This window comes from Callionymus lyra, chromosome 1 (assembly GCF_982586985.1).
Source record: "Callionymus lyra chromosome 1, fCalLyr1.hap1.1, whole genome shotgun sequence".
NCBI lineage: Eukaryota > Metazoa > Chordata > Actinopteri > Syngnathiformes > Callionymidae > Callionymus > Callionymus lyra.
The window spans coordinates 45,260,585-45,280,762 of record NC_141818.1 but is presented as its reverse complement, the minus strand read 5'-3'; the positions used below and the strand labels follow the sequence as shown (position 1 = coordinate 45,280,762).

The following is a 20,178-nucleotide window of genomic DNA, read 5'->3' as shown; positions in this document are numbered from 1 at the left end:
TTTATTTATTAATGTAATTTAACTTTAATTTAAGATTTTTCCTGAATAGTGACTTATTTTGAATCTAGACGTTTGTATTTAATAGATTATCTTCATATTTATCTTAACTGTCATTTATTTGTGTCTGAAAACAATGCAAAAGTGAAGTCTGCAAAAATGAAAACATGTTTTTAAAATCTGGTGGAAAAAGGATTAGAGAATATCGCCAATATTTCCATCACATAATCTATAGAAATGAGATTTAAATAACTGAGACTAGAAAGTATTTGCATTACAGCTGAACAAGCTTCCTGCCTGAAATGCAAATTATAAGTCATTTTCCTCTCACGCTCGCAGGAAGTTGAAATTATATTTGTATGGATTAATCATCATTTGTGATTCATTTATCCAATTGATCTTTTTTATATCATCTTAAAAAAACCTGATTTCAACTCAGGCTTTATTTCCAGTAGTACTTCATATATTATTGTGACAGATTAAAACATTGATATAAATCAAAAACTTTTTTGTTGTTTTTAACTGACTGATCAGATGCAGTTCTAGTTCTATGTTTTCTTAACACCGGTTTACAGTATATTTTTTACGTTTTTTAAATTGTAAACTTTCAATCATACACAGTGTTTGTTTAGCTCACATCTTAAAATTTTGAACAACAAATTTCAACTGTAGTCAACCAATTACAACCTGTAAGAAAATACAACCGTGTGAATAGATTTTGTAGGAAAAAGCCACTTGCAAAAAGACTAAATTAAGTTATTTTGAATACATACAATGGTGTATTAATAATTGTTACACATATAACAAGATACTAAACCTTTTATCAGCAGGTCACGGAGCTCTGAAGCTTGAAACCCGTCCTTGACCAGGTAGGCTTATTTTTTTATGGTATAATGATCAAATACAAACACAAAAAAAAGTGTGATTTTGTTGAACTCTTAATCCAGGAAACAACATGGCCATCAGGATGACCAACAATAACGTCACCTGCATCCCAAACATTTCCGACTTGATCCTGTACATGCTGCCTGTGGTCACCATTGTTCCGGTGGCTGCGATCCCGGCCAACGCTCTGGTGGTCAGAGTCCTGCTCAAGAAACCGAGGATCTGCTCGACGTCGGAGATTTTCACCCTCAACATGTCCGTGTTTGACCTTCTGTTCTGCCACTGTGTACTCGTCGAGTTCTACCTGTTGACGTGGGATCAGAGAAAAACTAGAGCCGATTTTTCGGCGTGGGGGTTCAACCAGGCAGGAGGTCCGACGATGCTTTCTCTCATGAGCCTGGACAGCTACCTCGGTGTTTGTCGCCCTCTGCTCTTCCTCAGGCTTAAGAATCCCAAAATACGACTCCTGATGTGTCTGATGGTGAACATCTTTACTGCATTTTGCTCCTGGTCAGTCAAAAGCGAACAAGGATTTAATGTGAGGGCATTATCCATAATACTGGTAGCTAACTTCTGGATTATAACTTCCTGCAACATAGCCGTGATCCGGACCCTAAAGAAATCTGGTCCACTCAAAAAAAAGCTCCATCCGGTCAAAAGGAGAGCGGTCAAGGTGATTATCACGGCATTTTTGCTCATCAATATTCACTACATTCCACCGTTGATAGAGTATCTGATTAGGATCAATGAGCACAGTTGTAAATACACGGCTTTCACCAGCGTGGCCTACACCGTGCTGTCCATCTCCAGCATCAGCCAACCGCTGTGCTTCCTCATCCGGACCAAGCAGCTACACAAAATGTTTCCATGGACTGTAGATACTAGAAGATAGAAAGGGCTTTAAGTGATAGTAGACTAAGGGATTCAGAGTAATCTGTTCCTTTTTAGAGTTATAGACGTTTTGTTCATTTTAATGTAGCCAGTCCAGTGGACGAACTTCGTCCAAAAAGACACTTAAAAACCTCCAAATACCTCCATAATGCTCGTCTGTAACGTCCCTCTTGTATCGAAACCTCGACATGAGGAATTGTTCGGAAAGAAATGTTGCCATCAGACGTTTAAAGAACGTTAGCGATATAAACACAAAGTACTTGTAACTATACCAAGTGCTACTAGTCTACTGTCTACACTGAAAGGGCTCGCGATAATTAGCTGGAGTACTTTTGGAGTACTTCCGGTGTTACTCCAGTTGCAACATACATTTTCGTCTATAACTCCAAAATCAACAGATTACTCTGAAAATTATCCCAACTCTTAGTCGACATGAGAGCGAGTAGAAAGTGAGTGAAGTTTGTAAACTTCAGGAGCACTAACTTTTATCCACTACGTAAGTTAGTCATGACCACCAAACTGTTTTACAGCGGTAAGTTAGTGTTTTTTATTAAAATAAAGGTAGACTTTTTGAAGTCCTACAATTCACTGGTTTTAGTTGCAGGCGTGCGAAACGTCATGTGACCGGGGTGACCAAGTATCGGATCGGTGGCAAAAATAAGTTCTGAACCATTGTGGAGCTGGATTGTCTAATACAGCGAGACAAATTACGCCGTCGCGACAAGGTTTTCCCCAACAGAAACAAATATTTGTAGTTACATTGTTGGATGTCTATAATTAGTATTTTTAGTTTAAAATAATGTATTTTTGTGTATTTCATCAATATTTATTATATATGTTTTGCTAATACTAAACAGATATTGGCAGTTAAACACTAAAAGAAAAATGTTGGCTCAATTTAGAGTAAATTAGTGCTTTTTCTTAATTATCTTGGAGCTACTATGTTTATCACCGTGTTGTCTTGACCTTTTAAAGAGTCTTTTTTGTGGTTAAAGCACTTTGTGACCCTGGTCCGTGAAAGATATGTTGGAAATAAAACTTACTTATTATACTATACCCATATTTTTGTCCTACACTTTTTTATATTCTTTAAATTCAAAATGTCGATATGGAGTAATGGATATAAGAGTCAAATTGATGGCGATATTTGGCAATAGCACAATGGAGGAGCCAAGACATTGCAGTGAAACTCTTCTGACACTTCCTTCTCTTTACGTCATCATGAAGGTCCTGTAGGTTGGATCAAATTATTTTGTTGTTTACAAGATGTATAATTTGTGTGAATTTAATTGTTTTTGTGTCAAATTGTGCTGTTTAGAGATGAATAAAATCAATCAATCAATGAAGAAAAATGAAAAAGACTCTTTCATTTAAGGCAACAAGTTTCAACTTTATTCATTTAACAGAAATACAAACAAACCTCATCAGTAGTTACCTCTTTAAAGATTATGCAATGACCTGCATCAACTACAAATAAAGTAAAACTCAAAAGTAACTTGTATAAAAATAACGATCCACTATTCATTCGTGAAAAAGCCCAATTTTATGAATAAATAGTGGGTCTGGTGTCTTTGTCTTGTTACAAAACAATCATTTTATTTTCATACCAGCAGACTTTAGTCTGTTCTTAAATAAAACATACATTCGATGAGATTACGGCATCTTGGACTAAACTAGTGCAATTTCACAAACATACCGATGTCACCAAAGGCACATCTTTTATTCCAAAAAGATCGATCAAAAAAAGCTGAGGATAGAAAAGCACTTAGAAAGCACATACCTCGACCAAGGAGAAATTTAACCTGAAAATGCAACATGATGATCGATTGTATGCTCGGTATCATCGTCGTCAACTTCATTGACAGCTCTTAAAAGAGCTGGTGCTTGTACGAATAAATGATGTAAACATTGCAATTTTCTGAAATCTAGATTAAACTGTAGACGGATCAACACAAAGTTCACAAACAAAGGGCAACAAAAACAACCTCCTTGGCAGAGGAAATGAACAATCCTGAGTCATAGTTGAATAAATATACTTGGGAGTGACACGTCATTCCAGCCCTGTCCAATAAATAAACATTTCTCCTTCCTTTTTCAAGCACAACTCCACTTATGTACACACACAAGGTAAACTGCCTCACCACGCCCCCTTGAGGACAAGATGTGAAGCGAAATTCAAGTTATGGATGTTTATCTGAGGCAGCGGCATTTAAAGGGATACTTCACTTATATTTTAAACTTCATATTCTATGTCGATTAAGGGTTGGCATTATTTTCTATAGACTAAATAGACTAAAATGTTTGTTCATTTTAATGTAGCGACTGGAGCTCAGTTGTCTTCATCTTCATTTTCGTCCAAAAAGACACTTAAAAACATCCAAATACCTCCATATTCCTCGTCTGTAACGTCCATCTTGTATTGAAGCTTCGATCTGAAGACATAATATCTGTATTTTAATCTATATGACGAGTGCATAGTTATAAACACATTCATTCATTTGAAAAAAACTTTCATATTTGCAATTTTTGGGTTTGACAGACTCGGACCAACACAAAGCGATCTTATCAAGACAAAATCAAAATGCATCGAGAGTTTTCCATGAAACTCAGTGGTTGTATAATTTGTTCGCCTCAGATTTGCTGATGTTTCACACGGAAGCCATCTTCCCGTGCACACGGAAGCGGTACAGACACGTGTATTCCACTTGACCCCAGTTGCTGAGGACTCGCAGCTCCACCAGGGAAAAGACCTTCTCGCTTGGAAACTGAAGGGAGAAGATTTAGGGGGTGAAACGTCATGGTATTTCTGATGCTCTCTGGTGTCAATCAAGTGCTTTACCAGCAGGTCGAACGTCTGCGATGATTCTCCCTCGTGGTCGTAGGTGAAGGTTCCCAGCAGCGTTCCCTCCTCCTTCACATCCGTCATTCCCTGTCGGAGAAGATGTTTTGGTTCAGAGGCAGAAGCATCCCTGACTCATAAATTGAACGTTTTTTGTGAGTCTCACATAAACTTCAAAGTCTCTGGGCGCCGAGTCGATGCGGTCGGCGGGGGAGTTGTACCGCGGCAGGTGGTCCAGGGTCACGTGAGTGATGCGGATCGGGTGAGACAGGGAGATGACCAGAGACCCCTGGACGCCGTGGAACGCCCAACATTTCCCCGGGAGCAGCACCGCGTGACCCTGTGAGAAGAAGGAGTTGTAAAGAAGGAGTGTGTGTGTGTAAGTAAGTAAGTAAGTCATTTTTATTTGTATAGCGCTTTTCCAGACCAGGGTCACAAAGCGCTTAAACAATCAAAACAATACTCAATAAAGTATATACTTTAAAGATCAAGATAAAACTGATAACACAACAGGAGTTCCAGAAAATCAAGGAAAAGCCTGAACAAATAAAAACGTCTTAAGATGTTTCTTAAGTGTGTGTGTGTGTGTGTGTGTGTGTGTGTGTGTGTGTGTGTGTGTGTGTGTGTGTGTGGGCGGCGGCACCTGTATGACGGTGCGGGGGCTCTCGTAGTAGTACCACAGGGGGAGTCCGAACAAGGTGAGGCAAGCAGAACCAGTGCGGTATGTCTCAGAGCACTTGGTGCTGATGACGCTGGCACCTGAGGGACGACAGCATGATGACTCGATCTCAATTCATATCTTAGTTTCGGGGTCTTTGTAAAAGTATTTGACTCCTTCCTTCTTTCACTGAAGTTCTTCGGATCATCACCAGACTTTCACAAATTTGTGGTTGTTTTTTTCCCTTTTCAATAGAACATAAACATAAACTATTCAATATACCAGTCATTTAACCCTAATGTGTGTGTTTAAAAAAAGCTTAAATTAAAAACCAACTGTATTTTTCAACTGACAGATCTGAGTTTTTTTTATTTCTAATTCACGTCGATATTGGAAAAAATATTTCTAATAAATAAAAAACTTTTGAATATTTGAACCTTGATTAATTATTAATCTAATTTTCAATTACAGTTGGATTTGTTAAAGGCAGAAATATTTTCCTTTTTAAAGTCTCAAAGCTATTGAGACATCAAAAAATATTTGTGTTGTGAACTAAAGCCATTTATTTATAATACAAAACATAAAATCTGAAGTGAAATATCTTGTTTTCTTGCCTGTAATTGTATTAATTGTTCTTTAAAGTGATAGTTCACCCAAAATTCATTTTCTACTCACCCTTATGTTGACTAATGGTTGGGATTATTTTCAGAGTAATCTGTTCCTTTTTAGAGTTATACACAAGAATTTTTGTTAATTTTAATGTAGCGACTGGAGCTCAGTTGTCTTCATTTTCGTCCAAAAAGACACTTAAAAACAATTAATTCAATCTTAAATCTTGTGTTGAAGCCTCGGCTAGAGGAATTGTTCCTGAAAAACTCAAATAAGTCTGTATTTTAAGATAGTTTGTAGGAGAAGTTTAAATGATAACAAGCGATACAGACAGGAAGTACTTTGGGTAAATGCCTCCATATCTACTGTTTACACTGGGAGCGCACTCAATATTTACCAGCAGTACTTTCGGTCACAGACGAGCAGTATGGAAGTATTTGGATGTTTTTAAGTATCTTTTTGGACGAAGATGAACACAGAGACAACTGAGCTCCAGTCGCTACATTAAAATGAACAAACATTTGTGTCTATAACTCTTAAAAGAACATAATAATCTGAAATTAATCCAAACTCTTAGTGTGAATTTTGGTTGAACTAAACCTTTAACCATCTAAAAACATTGATTACATTTCTAGCCTCACCTACTCAAATATTCCGCTCATAATATCGTCACGAAAAATGAAAAGCACGACCGACCTTGACTCTCCAGAGCAAAATCGGCCATTTTGTGAGCCCGAGGAAGTCTGCAGCACTCAGGATCTCCATCAGCCTAACAGAAAACAGGAATTCAGATTAGATTAGATTAGAAAGGGAAACCTACACCCCACAATCTGTTCCTTTTTACAAATATAAAGAGTTATCCCACCTTCATTCGGCCCGTCAGCCATTTCTCCACGGCCTGCTGGAGCTCTGGGGTGACCTGGTTCTGGCCCGCTGACGCGCTGGGTTCTGGAGGAGGCAGTGCCCTCATGACGGACAACTCCTGTAACAGCTGAGGAGAGACGGACCGTCAGCCCGTCATCGCTGGACATGGTGGCGCTGCTACCTTGCCGTTTTGGGCCTCCAGATCCTGAATACGGAGGACGAGGCCGTCGGTGGCGGCTCGGCCCGCTGTCTGGTACCGATCCATCTGCTGGCCCAGTTGGACAACGTCGCTCTCCAGACGCAGGTGACCGCGGGTGGACGCAGCGTCCAGCTTCGCGCTCATGATCTGGACGTCAGCTTCCAGCTGCTGCTTCAACTGATGAAGATATTAAGAGATATTAGGAAAATCAACCCTTAGTGGAGTCGCTGGAGGCGATCCCAGCTACTTAGGGCAAGGGGCAGTGGACGCAACCATTTATAGACATGCACTTACCTACTGATAAGGGTTCTCAATCCAACTTATACAGATAATTATTAAATATTGTTTGTAATATTACATAAAACATTGACTGGATGTTTCTTCTTCTTTAATAAAAACCTTTGATTTTGTTCACGTAAAATTAAAATGCAATAAATTAATTCAATTTTATCACATTTGACATATTTTTTTTAAATTTTCTAAGAAGTAAAAACATACTCATGTTATGAGTAAAACAATTTAGTGTAATAATGAAGGAGGTAAAGAATAAAATATGTAATAGAAAATATTGGAGGATTCAACATTAAAGAGAGATTAAAACTAGTGATGGTCTGATGAAGCTTCATGATACAGTGTCATGTTGTTTAGAGGTCAGTAGGTGGCGCCATCAGTTTAAAAATGATGTTCCATTAAAACAGTTGTTCAAAACAAATGAAAATAGTGCAGAGACCGCCATCTAGTGGACTATTTATATATGGTTAAAAGGTTGTAGAAATGAATAAAAGAGGTGTGTACATGTGTTCAAACAAGAAAAGCACTCATAGAATGCATACCTCTGCCAAAAGAGCCGATTTCACATGAATTGAACAGGGTAAAATCAGATCAAGTTCTTTGATTTAGGAATAATTTTCAATTCAAAAAATGTTTTTTTTCTGAATGAACTGAGCAAATAAGATGCAGCAGTTAGAAGCCATACAGTTGAACCATCAGAACACATGTTAACGTCTGTTAAGCTTATTATCGTTGAAGTTCAGAACAATTTGTTTTGTTAACTAAAAGACATTTTGTACCAGAAAATCATCTTCAGAAATAAGTTTTTCGAGTGAGATGTATCACCTGCAGCATGAGTTGTTCCTGCTTCGTCTGCAGCGTCTCCTGTTGAGAGACATGTGTCTTTGAAGATTCAACAAGTTCAACTGCATTGATCAAGAGTCCTGCTCAAAGGTCCTTCTCACCAAAGCCTGTTGCATCCTTTCACCGACAGCAGTCGACACCGCCGCTGGATCCTGCAGGTAAAAACAAGGATTCGACAAAAACATTCCAAACGTTGAGCTTCACTCGTACCAGGGCTACTGGTTGTATGGTTTCAGGTGGGGGAGCAGGAGGAGCAGGCATGAACGGAGCAACAGGTGGAGTGGTGACTGTTTTTGGTGACTTCGTGGGGAACGTTTGGGAGACGAAAGAGGTCAACAGTGGGACGAGAAACCAAAGACCTGCAGGGACATTAACGAAGGAGTTGAAACAACTGATCGGATTCTCCCTTTAGATCACAGGTGTCAAACCGGTCCAGGAAAGGGTTTTTGTTCCAACCAGTCAAGCACACATGAGTTAACCAATCAGGCACCTGAAGACAGTAATCAATCAATTAGTCAGTCAGGTGTTGCTTGTTTAAGCCGACACCTGACTGGTTAACTCATGTGTGCTTGACTGGTTGGAACAAAAACCTACACCACCCTGGCCCTTTACTGGACCGGTTTGACACCCCTGCTTTAGATGATGCGTCTTACAGAGGACGGCGGCGATCAGGAGGACGCAGAAGCCTCCAAACTTCTTCAGGTTCTTTCTCACTGATGGGTTGACGGCTGCAGGAGGAAGATGAAATATGACGACGACCAGTTCGACAAACTGCAGGAAGGAGAGGTTCACGCTTTACCTATGGCCGAGGCCCGGGTCCACGTAGATTTCACTGCCGCCGCCACCAGTGACATGCGCTGCAGACAGAACGCTGGACAAAATGACATCATGACTTGATTAGTGACGAAAATAAACGCACACAATTATAACAGTCAGGATCCTAACAAGTTCCTAAGAGAGATGGATAGAGAATTCTTAGAAAACGGGGTTCCTCAAGGTTCTCTTCTTGGCCCGTATCGATTTGGATAGATGGATACACTAAAGCCGTTCATCTCACTCAGACCTTTCTAATGTATAGCCTTGACCCTTGTGTTATCTCAGGGTCAAAGTGACCCAAGGCCCGAAAACAAATGTGTTTGTGGTATCCCTTGTGTTATCTTAGGGTCAAGGTGATCCGAATTTACTATTACACTTACGATTGTTTAAGCGCTTTGTGAAGGCCCGAAAATAAATGTGTTTGTGTTGTCTCTTGGTCAAGGTGAACTGCCAATGTATTTCCGAAAGTAAGTAAGTAAGTAAGTAATATTTATTTATATAGCGCTTTCGAGACCAGGGTCACAAAGCGCTTAGACAATCAAAACAATACTCAAAAAAGTACATACTTTAAAGATCAAGATAATACTGAGAACAACACAGGAGTTCGAGAAATTCAAGGAAAAGCCTGAACAAATAGAAACGTCTTAAGATGTTTCTTAAAAGAGTCAGTAGATCCATCAAGCGCAAAGAGAGAGGAAGATCGTTCCAAAGCTTAGGAGCAACAGCCTGAAAAGATTTCTCTCCTCTGGTCCTGAGCCGTGTGCGTGGAACCATAAGTAGATTCTGATCCACAGACCTCAGAGCCCGAGCTGGGGTGTAAGGCTGGATCAGATCAGTGATGTAAGGAGGAGCCTGACCATGAATAGATCTGAAAGTAAGAACCAGAATTTTAAAGTTGATCCTGAAAGAAACTGGAAGCCAGTGAAGAGTTTTAAGGATCGGAGAAATGTGAGTTATTCTACTTGAGCGGGTCAGAATTCTCGCTGCAGAGTTTTGTATGAACTGCAGACGAGACACATCCTTCTTGTTAAGACATGAAAACAAACTGTTACAATAGTCCAGACGAGAAGAAACAAACGCATGGATTATAAGATCCAGATCATGTTCTGACAACATTTTCCTAAGTTTAGAGATTTTTCTCAGTTGAAGGAAACAGTTTCTGGTCAGTTTTCTGCAGTGTTGAACTAGAGACATGTCTTTATCAAATACAACACCCAGGTTTCTCAGGCTCAGTTTGACAGACTGACCTAAGTCACCCAAGTACTGACTCAACCCTGGAATCTTATCATCTTATCTTATCTTATCATCAGGAGGAAAGCCAGGGAGGTCATTCCTCTTGACCCAAAGACAAGACAAGGGATACCACAAACTCATTTTTTTGGGGGGCCTTGGGTCACCTTGACCCAGACATAACACAAGGGTTAACATCGACATTAAATTATCTCTAAGGGAGAGTCCAGATACCCAATAAAGAACTGACTTTTGACTGTACTTTTCGTGACTATCATAACCCGGTGACCAAAGATAAGACCAGGAAAATAAATGGACGTGTTTTGGCTCAGCTCTTTCTTCACCGCAGCCGGGTGTCAAAAGACCGCCTTGCTAGTTGTTCACGCAAGTCCATTAAACAGTTTTCTAGAGTAAATGTAAAATAGGAACATAAAAAGGTAACCTGGTAGAACTCACAAACCAGAAGGACAAAGGCGGCGTTCATCCGTCTTTTGTATCCCGGACTCGAAGCTCCATCGATGGGCCGGCTGCCGGTGCTGACAACGGGGGGGTTTGGCTTCTTGTAGGTTCCCTCTGACGAGGAGTACCCGGAGCTGTCCACGCTGGTCTGGCCCGGCAGCTTCGGGTCCGGCATGAAGTGCGAGTCCACTTTCTCTGGCGGTGCCATGGGAGGGACGGTGGGGGACTCGCTCATTCTGGAGGAGTGGCTCAGCGCCGGCCGAGGCGTGGCCTTGGTGAGCGGCACCGTCCTCATGGTCGTGTCGGACTGGTCGCTCACAGGAGTGACACTGATATCTGTGAGGTGAAGGAAAGACTTTAACATTGACCAGAAAACGACACCACCAGAGGTTTACTATCCAACATTAAAACTCTTAAAATGAAAATGTATGATTGAAAGTTTTATATGAAAATAAAATAAAGATCTAATCTTTTATAATCAGGTTTCCACACAGAATCAAAAACGAAATATATATTAACATCCTGACTCTCTAATCTTAGTAGTAGTAGTAGGGCCGAATGTGTGTTTCGGTATTTTATCATCATTCCATCAATTCATTATTCCGCCACTAGATGTCAGTGGCGGAATAATGAATTACAACCATGAACTCAAGCAATGACCAAATAGATAACTATAGCAAGGGCATGAAAAAAGAGAAGTTTGCTTCATTTAAGCCAAACAATAACACAACAATCATAACTTACTCTGTATCAAAGTTCCTATTTCTTGTCAGAAAGTAGCCAATTATAGACTCAAAGAGTTAGTGATAACTGTGGGATTTTATTATTACATTATTTAGGGATAAAATTGAATATAATTGACACTAATGTCTGCTAATGTCCAGATCATGAACACCCAATATATTTTATCTAATTGAATTATTTATTTATTTTGTATCTTTATATGCTCACTGTAATGTAATGTCCACTATTGTATTGTATTTTAATAATCTAATTTAAGTTTTTTAATAAGATCCTGTGTTTCGTTCATAAATGGTTTCTGATTCTGATGATTGATGAAAAGAAAACCTGATTGTGTAAAAGCTGAAGGCACTACTTTTGCTCTTCTGACCTAAACTTTGTGCCGCATCTCCTCCTACAAATTTTATCCGATTTAAAAAAAAAAAAAACTTCTATCAATTTGGCTCGTTCCAGAAATGCGGGCTATGTTCTAGCTTTCTTTTATCTCTTCAACTCTTTCTTCTGTTCTTTTGTTCTACCCTTTTTCCCCCCTATTCACTTGAATGGGAGAAATCTTCGACTCATGTTTATATTCCTTCCACTTTCATTAACTCACACCTATAAACTTTTCTCTACTTCTACTACTAATACTACTTCTACTACTTGTACTTCTACTAATTCTACAACTGCTTTTAACAATTCTACTTCTACTACTAGATAGATAGATAAAACTTACAAATTCTTCGACTACTTCTTCTACTTCTTCTATTTCTAATACTAATTCTACAACTGTTTTTACCAATTCTAATTCTACTACTTTTTTCTTCTTCTTCTACTTTAGATTCTTCTTTTATTTACTTTTTTCTTCTGAAGCTTTTTCAGTTTATTTCAACGTCTTCACATCAGTCTTTTTCCTTTTATGCACCATTGTTGTTTTACATCAACCGTTTCCATTTTTTCTTTGAATACTAGTCCAATACTTTCATTTGAGTTTACAGCTCCAGCAGATTCAGCATTCACAAGGCATTTTCTTTGGGAAATGCAAATTTTCTATTTTGGGTTATTATTCAAACTATTCAAACCGCTTTTGTAAGAATCTTAAATTAGACCCAAAGCGCAGCATTATTAGGCCTCATGGAAAGTTGTTGAGTCGATTTTTTTTTTTGCCATTTGAAGCTAAAATGACTAATTACGTTATCATTATTATTATTTATTTTTTATTCAAGTCAGAAAGATGAATTATGACCAAAACATGCCTTTTTAAAATGCATCGACAACAAATGACTTGTAAGTCGAGAGGGTCTTGTGTGATTTACATATTCCTTTTTAGAGTCGGTCAACTTGAACACAGTTCTAGTCGCTCTAAGGTGCCTCAGGTCAACGGTGATTAAGTTCTGAAACTCACCCGCAGCCTCCACCGAACTACCATCACTATTCTTCCTGTTAGGTGTACGAGGGCCAGACTTCCGGGTCCCCGCCTTCTTCTTGAACACCCTATGAGAGCAACAGAGCAGTAACAAACATGAATCACAGCCGCTGAAGTGAAGACTCCGCACATAAGGTTGGAACTCACTTGACTGGGATCTCCCGGTAAGAGATGTTGGTCACGCTGCTGGAGTCCGACTCGTCCTCAGAGTTGTAGTAGCCGCCGGTCATGAGTCGTGTGCTCCGGCGGGACATGACTGCTGAAAAAGACGACACTTTAAAAATCACCGACCACTTGATCTAAACCACAATCATCGTCTGGTTCTTTGCTGCGTCTCGTGTTGACAGTAAGAGCGTGTCGCAAATCCATTCATCCATATTTTGAATACAAACATATTCAGAAAAAGACTTTAGATCAGATATCGCTGCCAACTAACAAGATAAGATAGATAAGATAGATAAGATAGATAAGATAGATAAGATAGATAAGATAGATAGACCTTATAAATCCCTCTAGAGATATTCTTCAGGAAATTAGATTTCCAGTTCACAGCAGACAGAAGATAGTACAGCAGGTTTCATAAAAGCAAGAACAAGAACAAAGTCAAAATAAAAAGAACATAGATCAAAGAAAGATAACAATGACAAAGGATACAAAGGTTAACATAGAATGACATCATCCCCTCACTCCACTCCTGCCCCCAAACTCAGAATTAAGCTCTAAAAATCTAAAATCTAATAGCACGAGGAATGAATGAGTCCCTGAGTCTATTAGTGTTGCATCATGGGAGGAGCATTCGTGCTCCATCTGCTCACTGATGACAGTGTTCAGAGGATGATGTCATCATCCATGATGGACAGAGATCTCTCTTGTCACCAGTGAGTCCAGCTTCAACCACAGAGCCAGCCAGAGAACCCGGAGCTGTCCAGTCAGAAAGAAAGAACACTAGACCTTCACCGCAACTGCAACCTGCATCTTATAGTTAATCCCGAGCAGAGATAATTTAGTAGATATTACTTGTGATGGGTTGATGACGTATCAATCAATCAATAAGTGAATGAAACCCTGTTTCAAAACAAAGACAGTGTATCATGAAACCTCAGTGAGGCACATGAGAAATGATCACATTATGGCTCAAAACCACATTCCGTCTATGAGTGGCTTTATTTAACAGGAAACTGTAAATGCCAAAGATGTTTTAATTGGCAGGTCTTGGAAAGTGGTACCAGCAGGTGCCGGACTTGATTTTGAGAGTTTGAGGTGGGGGGTAACATGAGTTAAATCTTGACCAGATGCTTTGTTTCTTAATCTTGGTCAACTATAATCCAGCTAATCTTCACGAGCGGGACATTGAAGTCTCACACAGATCGAACCAAAAAATGATTAAATAAACAATACAAAAGCTTTAATAATTATCATTTTTCTCAGACCAGGGTCAAAAAGCTCTTAAAGAATAATAAATACATGCTTTAAAGGGCCAGGACAACATAGAGACAAACACACAGCAGCCCAGAGAAAATTAAGAAAAAGCAGAAATAAAAAGGTTTTAAGATGCTTTTTGAAGTCTAACTGAAACAAAGTTTCAACTGCGACGCTCATGACACGGATTATGTAAAATTATTCCCCACTCTGTTGTGTTTACATGGACCAGCCGGTTATGTAACCGGCAGGTTAAAGCTGAGACGCCTGATCGGTCTGAGACTTTTGTTTAAATCAGTCAAAATGTTTTGTACAAGGAAAATATCAAGATTTCAGGAGATAAAGTCCTAAATATAGAATATGTTTTCGTGTGAAAAAGTTCTCAATTGTCTTTTGTACTGTTGGAATATGAAGTAGGTTTTACGTAAAGGGCACCTAATGTGCTGATTTAAGTGCATCTTAAATTGTTCTAGGACATTTATTATACTCTATTATACTCATCAGTTTCTTTTTGCACAAAACTCTCATTTAATAAAGATATTTACATTAGAAAATACGCTTAAGCCCCGCCCTCTTAAAATGCACCCGTTTGGGTGAGATAGTCTCGTCCAAGCAACCACGCCCACTCTGCTCTAAAGAATTAAATCTTTTAATGTTGGAGTTTTGAAGAGGTAAAAAAAATAAATAATTAATGTTGGAGTTTTGAAGAGGTAAAATAATAATAATAATAATGTTGGAGTTTTGAAGAGGTAAAAAAGAAATAATTATTTTAATGTTTAATTGGTCACAAAAACACAAGTTGCATTCAAAGACTCACGTAAATTTCGAACTCACCCCTAAAACTCCTGTTTTGTACTTTTAAAACAAATAATAAAAATAAGGTTTGCTGCTTAATGTACACATTATAAAAACGCCTAAAGACAGAAGTAACTCTCACCATGTTTACATAAATATTTATTTTGTTTATTAACATGTAGGTTCTTAAATGATTTAGGGCTTCTAGGGGAGGACACCTGCACCAGAGTGATGTCAGAATGTTTAATTTAAACCGTAATCTCGTTTGGCGAGATTTCAGACGAGAACTTTATTAAGTAATAACTTCAAAACTGAGCAACGTCACGATGAATGAACTACTGCATGTTGAAGACTTCAACATTTACAACATGTGGATAAGTCAGGAGAGTTTTCACATTAGGTTCCGTTTAAGTTTTTAAGTTGAACTCTTTCAATGTCACTGTCAATGTTCAAACGTGTGGATCCAGACAACAATAAACAATATCAACACAATTATTCATCTTAACTTTTTTTTGTAAGGTTTTAAAGTACATTTGCCTCGAATCCTTCATCAAGCTCGAGAGGAAACTGAAGTCAGAAGAGGAAATCATCCGAGCGAGTATTAAGAGCTGAAAAGACGATGTAACAGGAAATTGCGGCGGTGATATCTGCTCTCATCATGTACAGGAAGTGACATTCAACACATGTGCAAACGACACGGTGTGATGATTTGAGAATAAGGAACATTCATAAATGAAGATGTCCTAGAAACGCTTGTTTCTCATTAACATCATCATAATTTGCAACAGAAATGAATCAATAGATTTACCTTAAATCCATGAGAAGTGTCTTCTGCTATTCTTAGAAGTACGGTTATTTATAAGTTATTTTTCAAGTTATTTTGATGATAACCTCTTCAGTTATAACAAATCTCTGATGGCTTTTCAACTAGTTTTGACTTCAGACACTCCCGAGTACACAGGCCGTGTCGTACCATTCTTAGTCGGGTTCTACTCGGGTGAGTCAGCGTTGTAAATATACCGGCTACATCAGCACGGCAAACACTAAGTGCACTAATAACAGAGCGAGCCGCTTCCAAACCATGGCTCAGTTTGGGACAAAAGACAGTTGACACGGAACGAGGGATGAAGGTGGAGACAAAGAGCTGGTAAGATGAAAGAGGAATGTTGTGGTTACGCGCCGGCTTTAAAGAACCCAAAAGTGGATGGAAAATGTGAGTGGAAAGTAAAGTATTTGGGTCAGATTCGAGGACGATGCCAATGAAAGTCGGAGAAATGGGTCTGATTCACCTCCGTGGCAGACGAGGCGACTAAAAGAAGCAGAAGAAGAAACCACAAGCACTGCATGCAACAGTCGCAAGCTTTCGAATGAGAGCGGATCGAGATGTTCCACAAATCATGAGTGTTTGGTGATTTTCAACTACTTTTCTGAGGTTATCTTTATCCATGAGCAACACAATAAACGCCGGATTATATTCACGGACCAACGTTCAGATGGAAAAACAGTAAAAAATACAATAGCATGATTTTGAAAAAAATATATATTCAAGTGCATGAAAAAAAACATCTGACCATAACAATGCAGGAGCAGGAGCTCTAGACTGGTTACATCAATGTATGTTTGATTGTATGCTGATGATGGTGTTCTGTATGTGGGAGTCCCAGAAGATCAGGGAAAAGCACAAATAGGAATGTCTTAAGATGTTTCTTGAAGGAGTCAGTGGATCCATCAAACATAGACGGAGATACAGTAGTTCCAAAGCTTAGGAGCAACAGTCTGGAAGGATTTCTCTCCTCGGTAGATTCTGATCCACAGACCTCAGAGCCCGAGCTGGGGTGTAAGTCTGGATCAGATCACTGATGTAAGAAAGAGTCTGACCATGAATAACTCTGAAATTAAGAACCAGAATTTTAAAATTGATCCTAAAAATAAACTGGCAGCCAGTGAAGAGTTTTAAGGATTGGGGAAATGTGAGTTCTTCTACTAGAGCATGTAAGAATTCTCACTGCAGAGTTTTGTATCAACTGCAAGCGAGAAAGATCCTTCTTGTTTAGACACGGAAACGTGCCAACGTTTGAGTTTGTGTTTTAGCTTTATATATATGGATATGAAGAATCTGAACCAAAAAACAAAAGTGTGTGTTTTACTCATTTTCACTAGTCAAGAGTCACTTTCTAATGTTAGTTCAGACAGAATCTTTTTTCTTGTTTTTAAATGAAACACCTTTTAGGTATTTATAATAAATAGAACTTTTTCTTTTTTTTTCTGTGGCCAACGTCATCAATTGTGTGTATAGATAAACATTCAGATATCACAAAAACACAACTAATGAATAAGGAAACAGATTTAAATTTGAACTATGAAAATAATAAAATTATTTGCTATCTCTATAAGCATCACCTTATCCAAGAATTGTTTTTTCCAATATTGAAAGAAAAACAAACACGATATAACTTTTATATATTTAGGTAAATAGTAGCATGCTGGGCCAGATATCAAGTTTTATATACTTTATTAGTTTAATCCATTTGAAATAATAATATATATTTTATTAATCGTTTATTAACTATATGTTACCGCTTTTTGTTGCTTTGCAATAATTTAACTGCATTACTAATAAAGAAAAACATATTATAAAACAATATAAGATAATGTTTGACTTCCATATATTTAGTTAGTATCGTTCAACTTACCTCGCTTTGTTGAACAAAAACACGCTCCGTTAAACTGTCAAACGATTATGTTCAGACTTATTTCAACTCGACGGCGTCTGGTCTCCACCTCACGGACATCTTGTGTCGAGACTCGTAGAGAACCGTAGATGTCGTAGAAGTTTCCTTCTCGGTGACATGTTCGCAGAAACACAACATAAGACGCTCGACGTGACGCGAGTTTGTTCGTTTATAGCGGTGACAGCGGAGTCACGCAGCCGCCAAGCTCGACGGTGACACGCAGCACGCAACCGGAATGCACTTTCAAAATAAAACAAAACTAGTTTGCGCATATTACTGTACATGACATACAATAATCCCCCCCGTGAATTAATCGAACAATTTGAGCTGGTCTCAATTAAAAAACATATTAGTTGAATAGTTTATTTGTATAATAATGTATTAACTATTAAAATAAATCAAAAGAATGCACCGAAAATCATACTGTTTTCAACAAGTCGTCATTCAAAGTGAAAAGAAGCAGCGAGATCATTTTTATTTATTTGTACGTGACACCTATAATGTTAAAGATTGGAAACTGTTTCCGGTTATCGCCAACTAGCCACAGCTGAAAAACCCTTGAGCGCCCTCAAGAGGTCAAGACCAGACAGTGCAGATAAGCAGCTGTAGTTCAGACCAGCGAACACACGGTGAGGCCATATGACTGTGTTTGTTTTGCCTCCACCTACCCAGGGACTCTTCTCATAAGACGTTTTTAAAATACTATTTTTAAATCAAGTGACACAATTTGTTAGCTAAACATTTCCCTGATGTAGACATTATGTCAATTTTAATCAACTTTGTTCAACATTGTGTGAATTTACGTCCAGAATAAAATAAATGAATAAAATAAGCTGCATCTCACCTTAAAGAACTTGCTCTACGTTCACTATTTTGTTACCTGAACCTTGTTTAACGTATAATTTTATTGTATTTTTATTCTCTAAAACCTTTTGATGAATGTTGTGTTATGTTATTCAAAAAACAGTATTTTTAAAGTAACATAAAAAACTACTAGATTCACGATTACTTTACTACTTAATGCAGCTTTAAAGTGCAACTTGTTGATTGAAGTGTGTCTTAAATAGATGTTTGACTCTATTGTATCATCAGTGACTGTTTGTACAAAACTCTCTTTTCATTGAAATATTGACATTAGAAAATGATCTTAAGCCCCGCCCACTGAAAAAGAGTTTTTATGGAGATGAAGTCTTAGTTTACCATAACCAGACCCACTCAAACATGAAGGTTTGTCACCACGTCATAAATATATATACTATGTTATATATGTTATAAACTACTGTTTATACATATAAATATATATAAATATAATGGCTGGAGGAGGAATGAAGCCATTATTACATCATAATGGACTCCGCTCTCGTAACCTCTCGTTCGCCCAGATTTCCGAAAGGGGAGAACTTTATAAAGTAATAATTTGAAAACATGCTCATGTTGATGGACTTACTGCATCTTGGAGAGAAATATTCAACATTTGAAACATGAGAGTAAGTCAGGAGAGTTGGGTTTTCACATTAGCTATTCTTTAAAAATTAAAAAGTATTTTCAATATTTTAGAGATTGTTTAAGAAGGAAAGTCGGTTGAAATTCATGTTCCCAACTCTCCAGCTACTGAACCTTTTGACTTTTTCCAAGAGTATACACATGACACTCTGTGCCATCTGAAATTCAACCTTTAAAAGTAAAAGGTTCCCTCTTTGCTTCATAATTGCACTTTAAGACACACCAACATGCTTTTAAAGGAACACCCACAGGACTTGTGCGCTGGTTGTAGGACTTCCAGAAATAAACTCCGTCTGACCTTTTCACTGGCAAAGAACGAGACACAATTCCTCGTTGCAAAAAAATGCCCAGAAATGTGTCTGGAATGTCCGGATTGTTCCATTTTTGGTAAATACACGCGAAAGGTCCAGAGACTATCGGCGACACAGACAAGACCCTTTGACCCCGCAGTGTGTGTGTGTGAGTGTGTGTTGTGCGTGTGTTTACACCGGGTGAAGCCATTGTCTTAGGGTCTGTTATCATTATGCAGCAGTTTCCTTCGAGCAAGAAGCAGCAATGAAAAGTCTATAAAGTTGACAGACGCATCACTCATGGTCTGAACATCAGATGCTCTCTTTACTGCGACGACACCCCGACACTCCCACCCTGGTTATCTACCAGACGGCTGCCGCGGACCCAACCTCTGCCTCTCAGACAAACATCCCACGTCATGGGGAAACACACACTTGGACACGCATACTTTCCAATTTCTCGTATGAAGTCACTGCGATGGTATGCGATCAAAACAGTGAGAGTTCAGTGAGTGTGTGCGTCATGGAGTTCAGGGTGATGACTCATGGTTGTTGTACACACAAGCTCAGACGGCGATGGTTGCTGGTTAAGTCTTATCAGCGACTCAGAGCAAACAGCAGGTGTGTACACATCATGCAACCAGGATGCATGATTTAAAAGCAGCAAATGTGTCAAATCGGCCTGATATCTTCGTAGAAAGAAAAAAAAAAT

General features: G+C 38.6%; 1 protein-coding gene across 4 annotated transcripts in view; it reads right to left on the bottom strand.

Annotated features, from left to right (window-relative positions):
- sun2 (Sad1 and UNC84 domain containing 2) overlaps positions 1-17,834 on the bottom strand; it is a 332,438-nt gene extending 314,604 nt beyond the window's left edge. The window contains exons 1-16 of one of the 4 annotated variants that reach the window (XR_015713446.1): positions 17,635-17,834; positions 12,875-12,986; positions 12,707-12,795; positions 10,579-10,917; positions 8,876-8,947; positions 8,730-8,804; positions 8,287-8,435; positions 8,178-8,228; positions 8,059-8,097; positions 6,925-7,119; positions 6,745-6,870; positions 6,576-6,648; positions 5,256-5,371; positions 4,779-4,952; positions 4,613-4,702; positions 4,260-4,538 (exon numbers count right to left, since the gene is read on the bottom strand). Coding sequence is in view for 3 of the 4 variants with exons in the window: in XM_087809917.1 (XP_087666043.1) it covers positions 4,422-4,538; positions 4,613-4,702; positions 4,779-4,952; positions 5,256-5,371; positions 6,576-6,648; positions 6,745-6,870; positions 6,925-7,119; positions 8,059-8,097; positions 8,178-8,228; positions 8,287-8,435; positions 8,730-8,804; positions 8,876-8,947; positions 10,579-10,917; positions 12,707-12,795; positions 12,875-12,981 (1,812 nt within the window). In the remaining variant the exon portion in view is untranslated. Of the gene's footprint in view, positions 1-3,137; positions 4,539-4,612; positions 4,703-4,778; positions 4,953-5,255; positions 5,372-6,575; positions 6,649-6,744; positions 6,871-6,924; positions 7,120-8,058; positions 8,098-8,177; positions 8,229-8,286; positions 8,436-8,729; positions 8,805-8,875; positions 8,948-10,578; positions 10,918-12,706; positions 12,796-12,874; positions 12,987-13,226; positions 13,287-17,634 lie in introns of those variants that run through there. The other 3 variants (XM_087809917.1, XM_087809925.1, XM_087809933.1) reach the window with 3 other exon arrangements.
- Between the last annotated feature and the right edge of the window lie 2,344 nt (positions 17,835-20,178).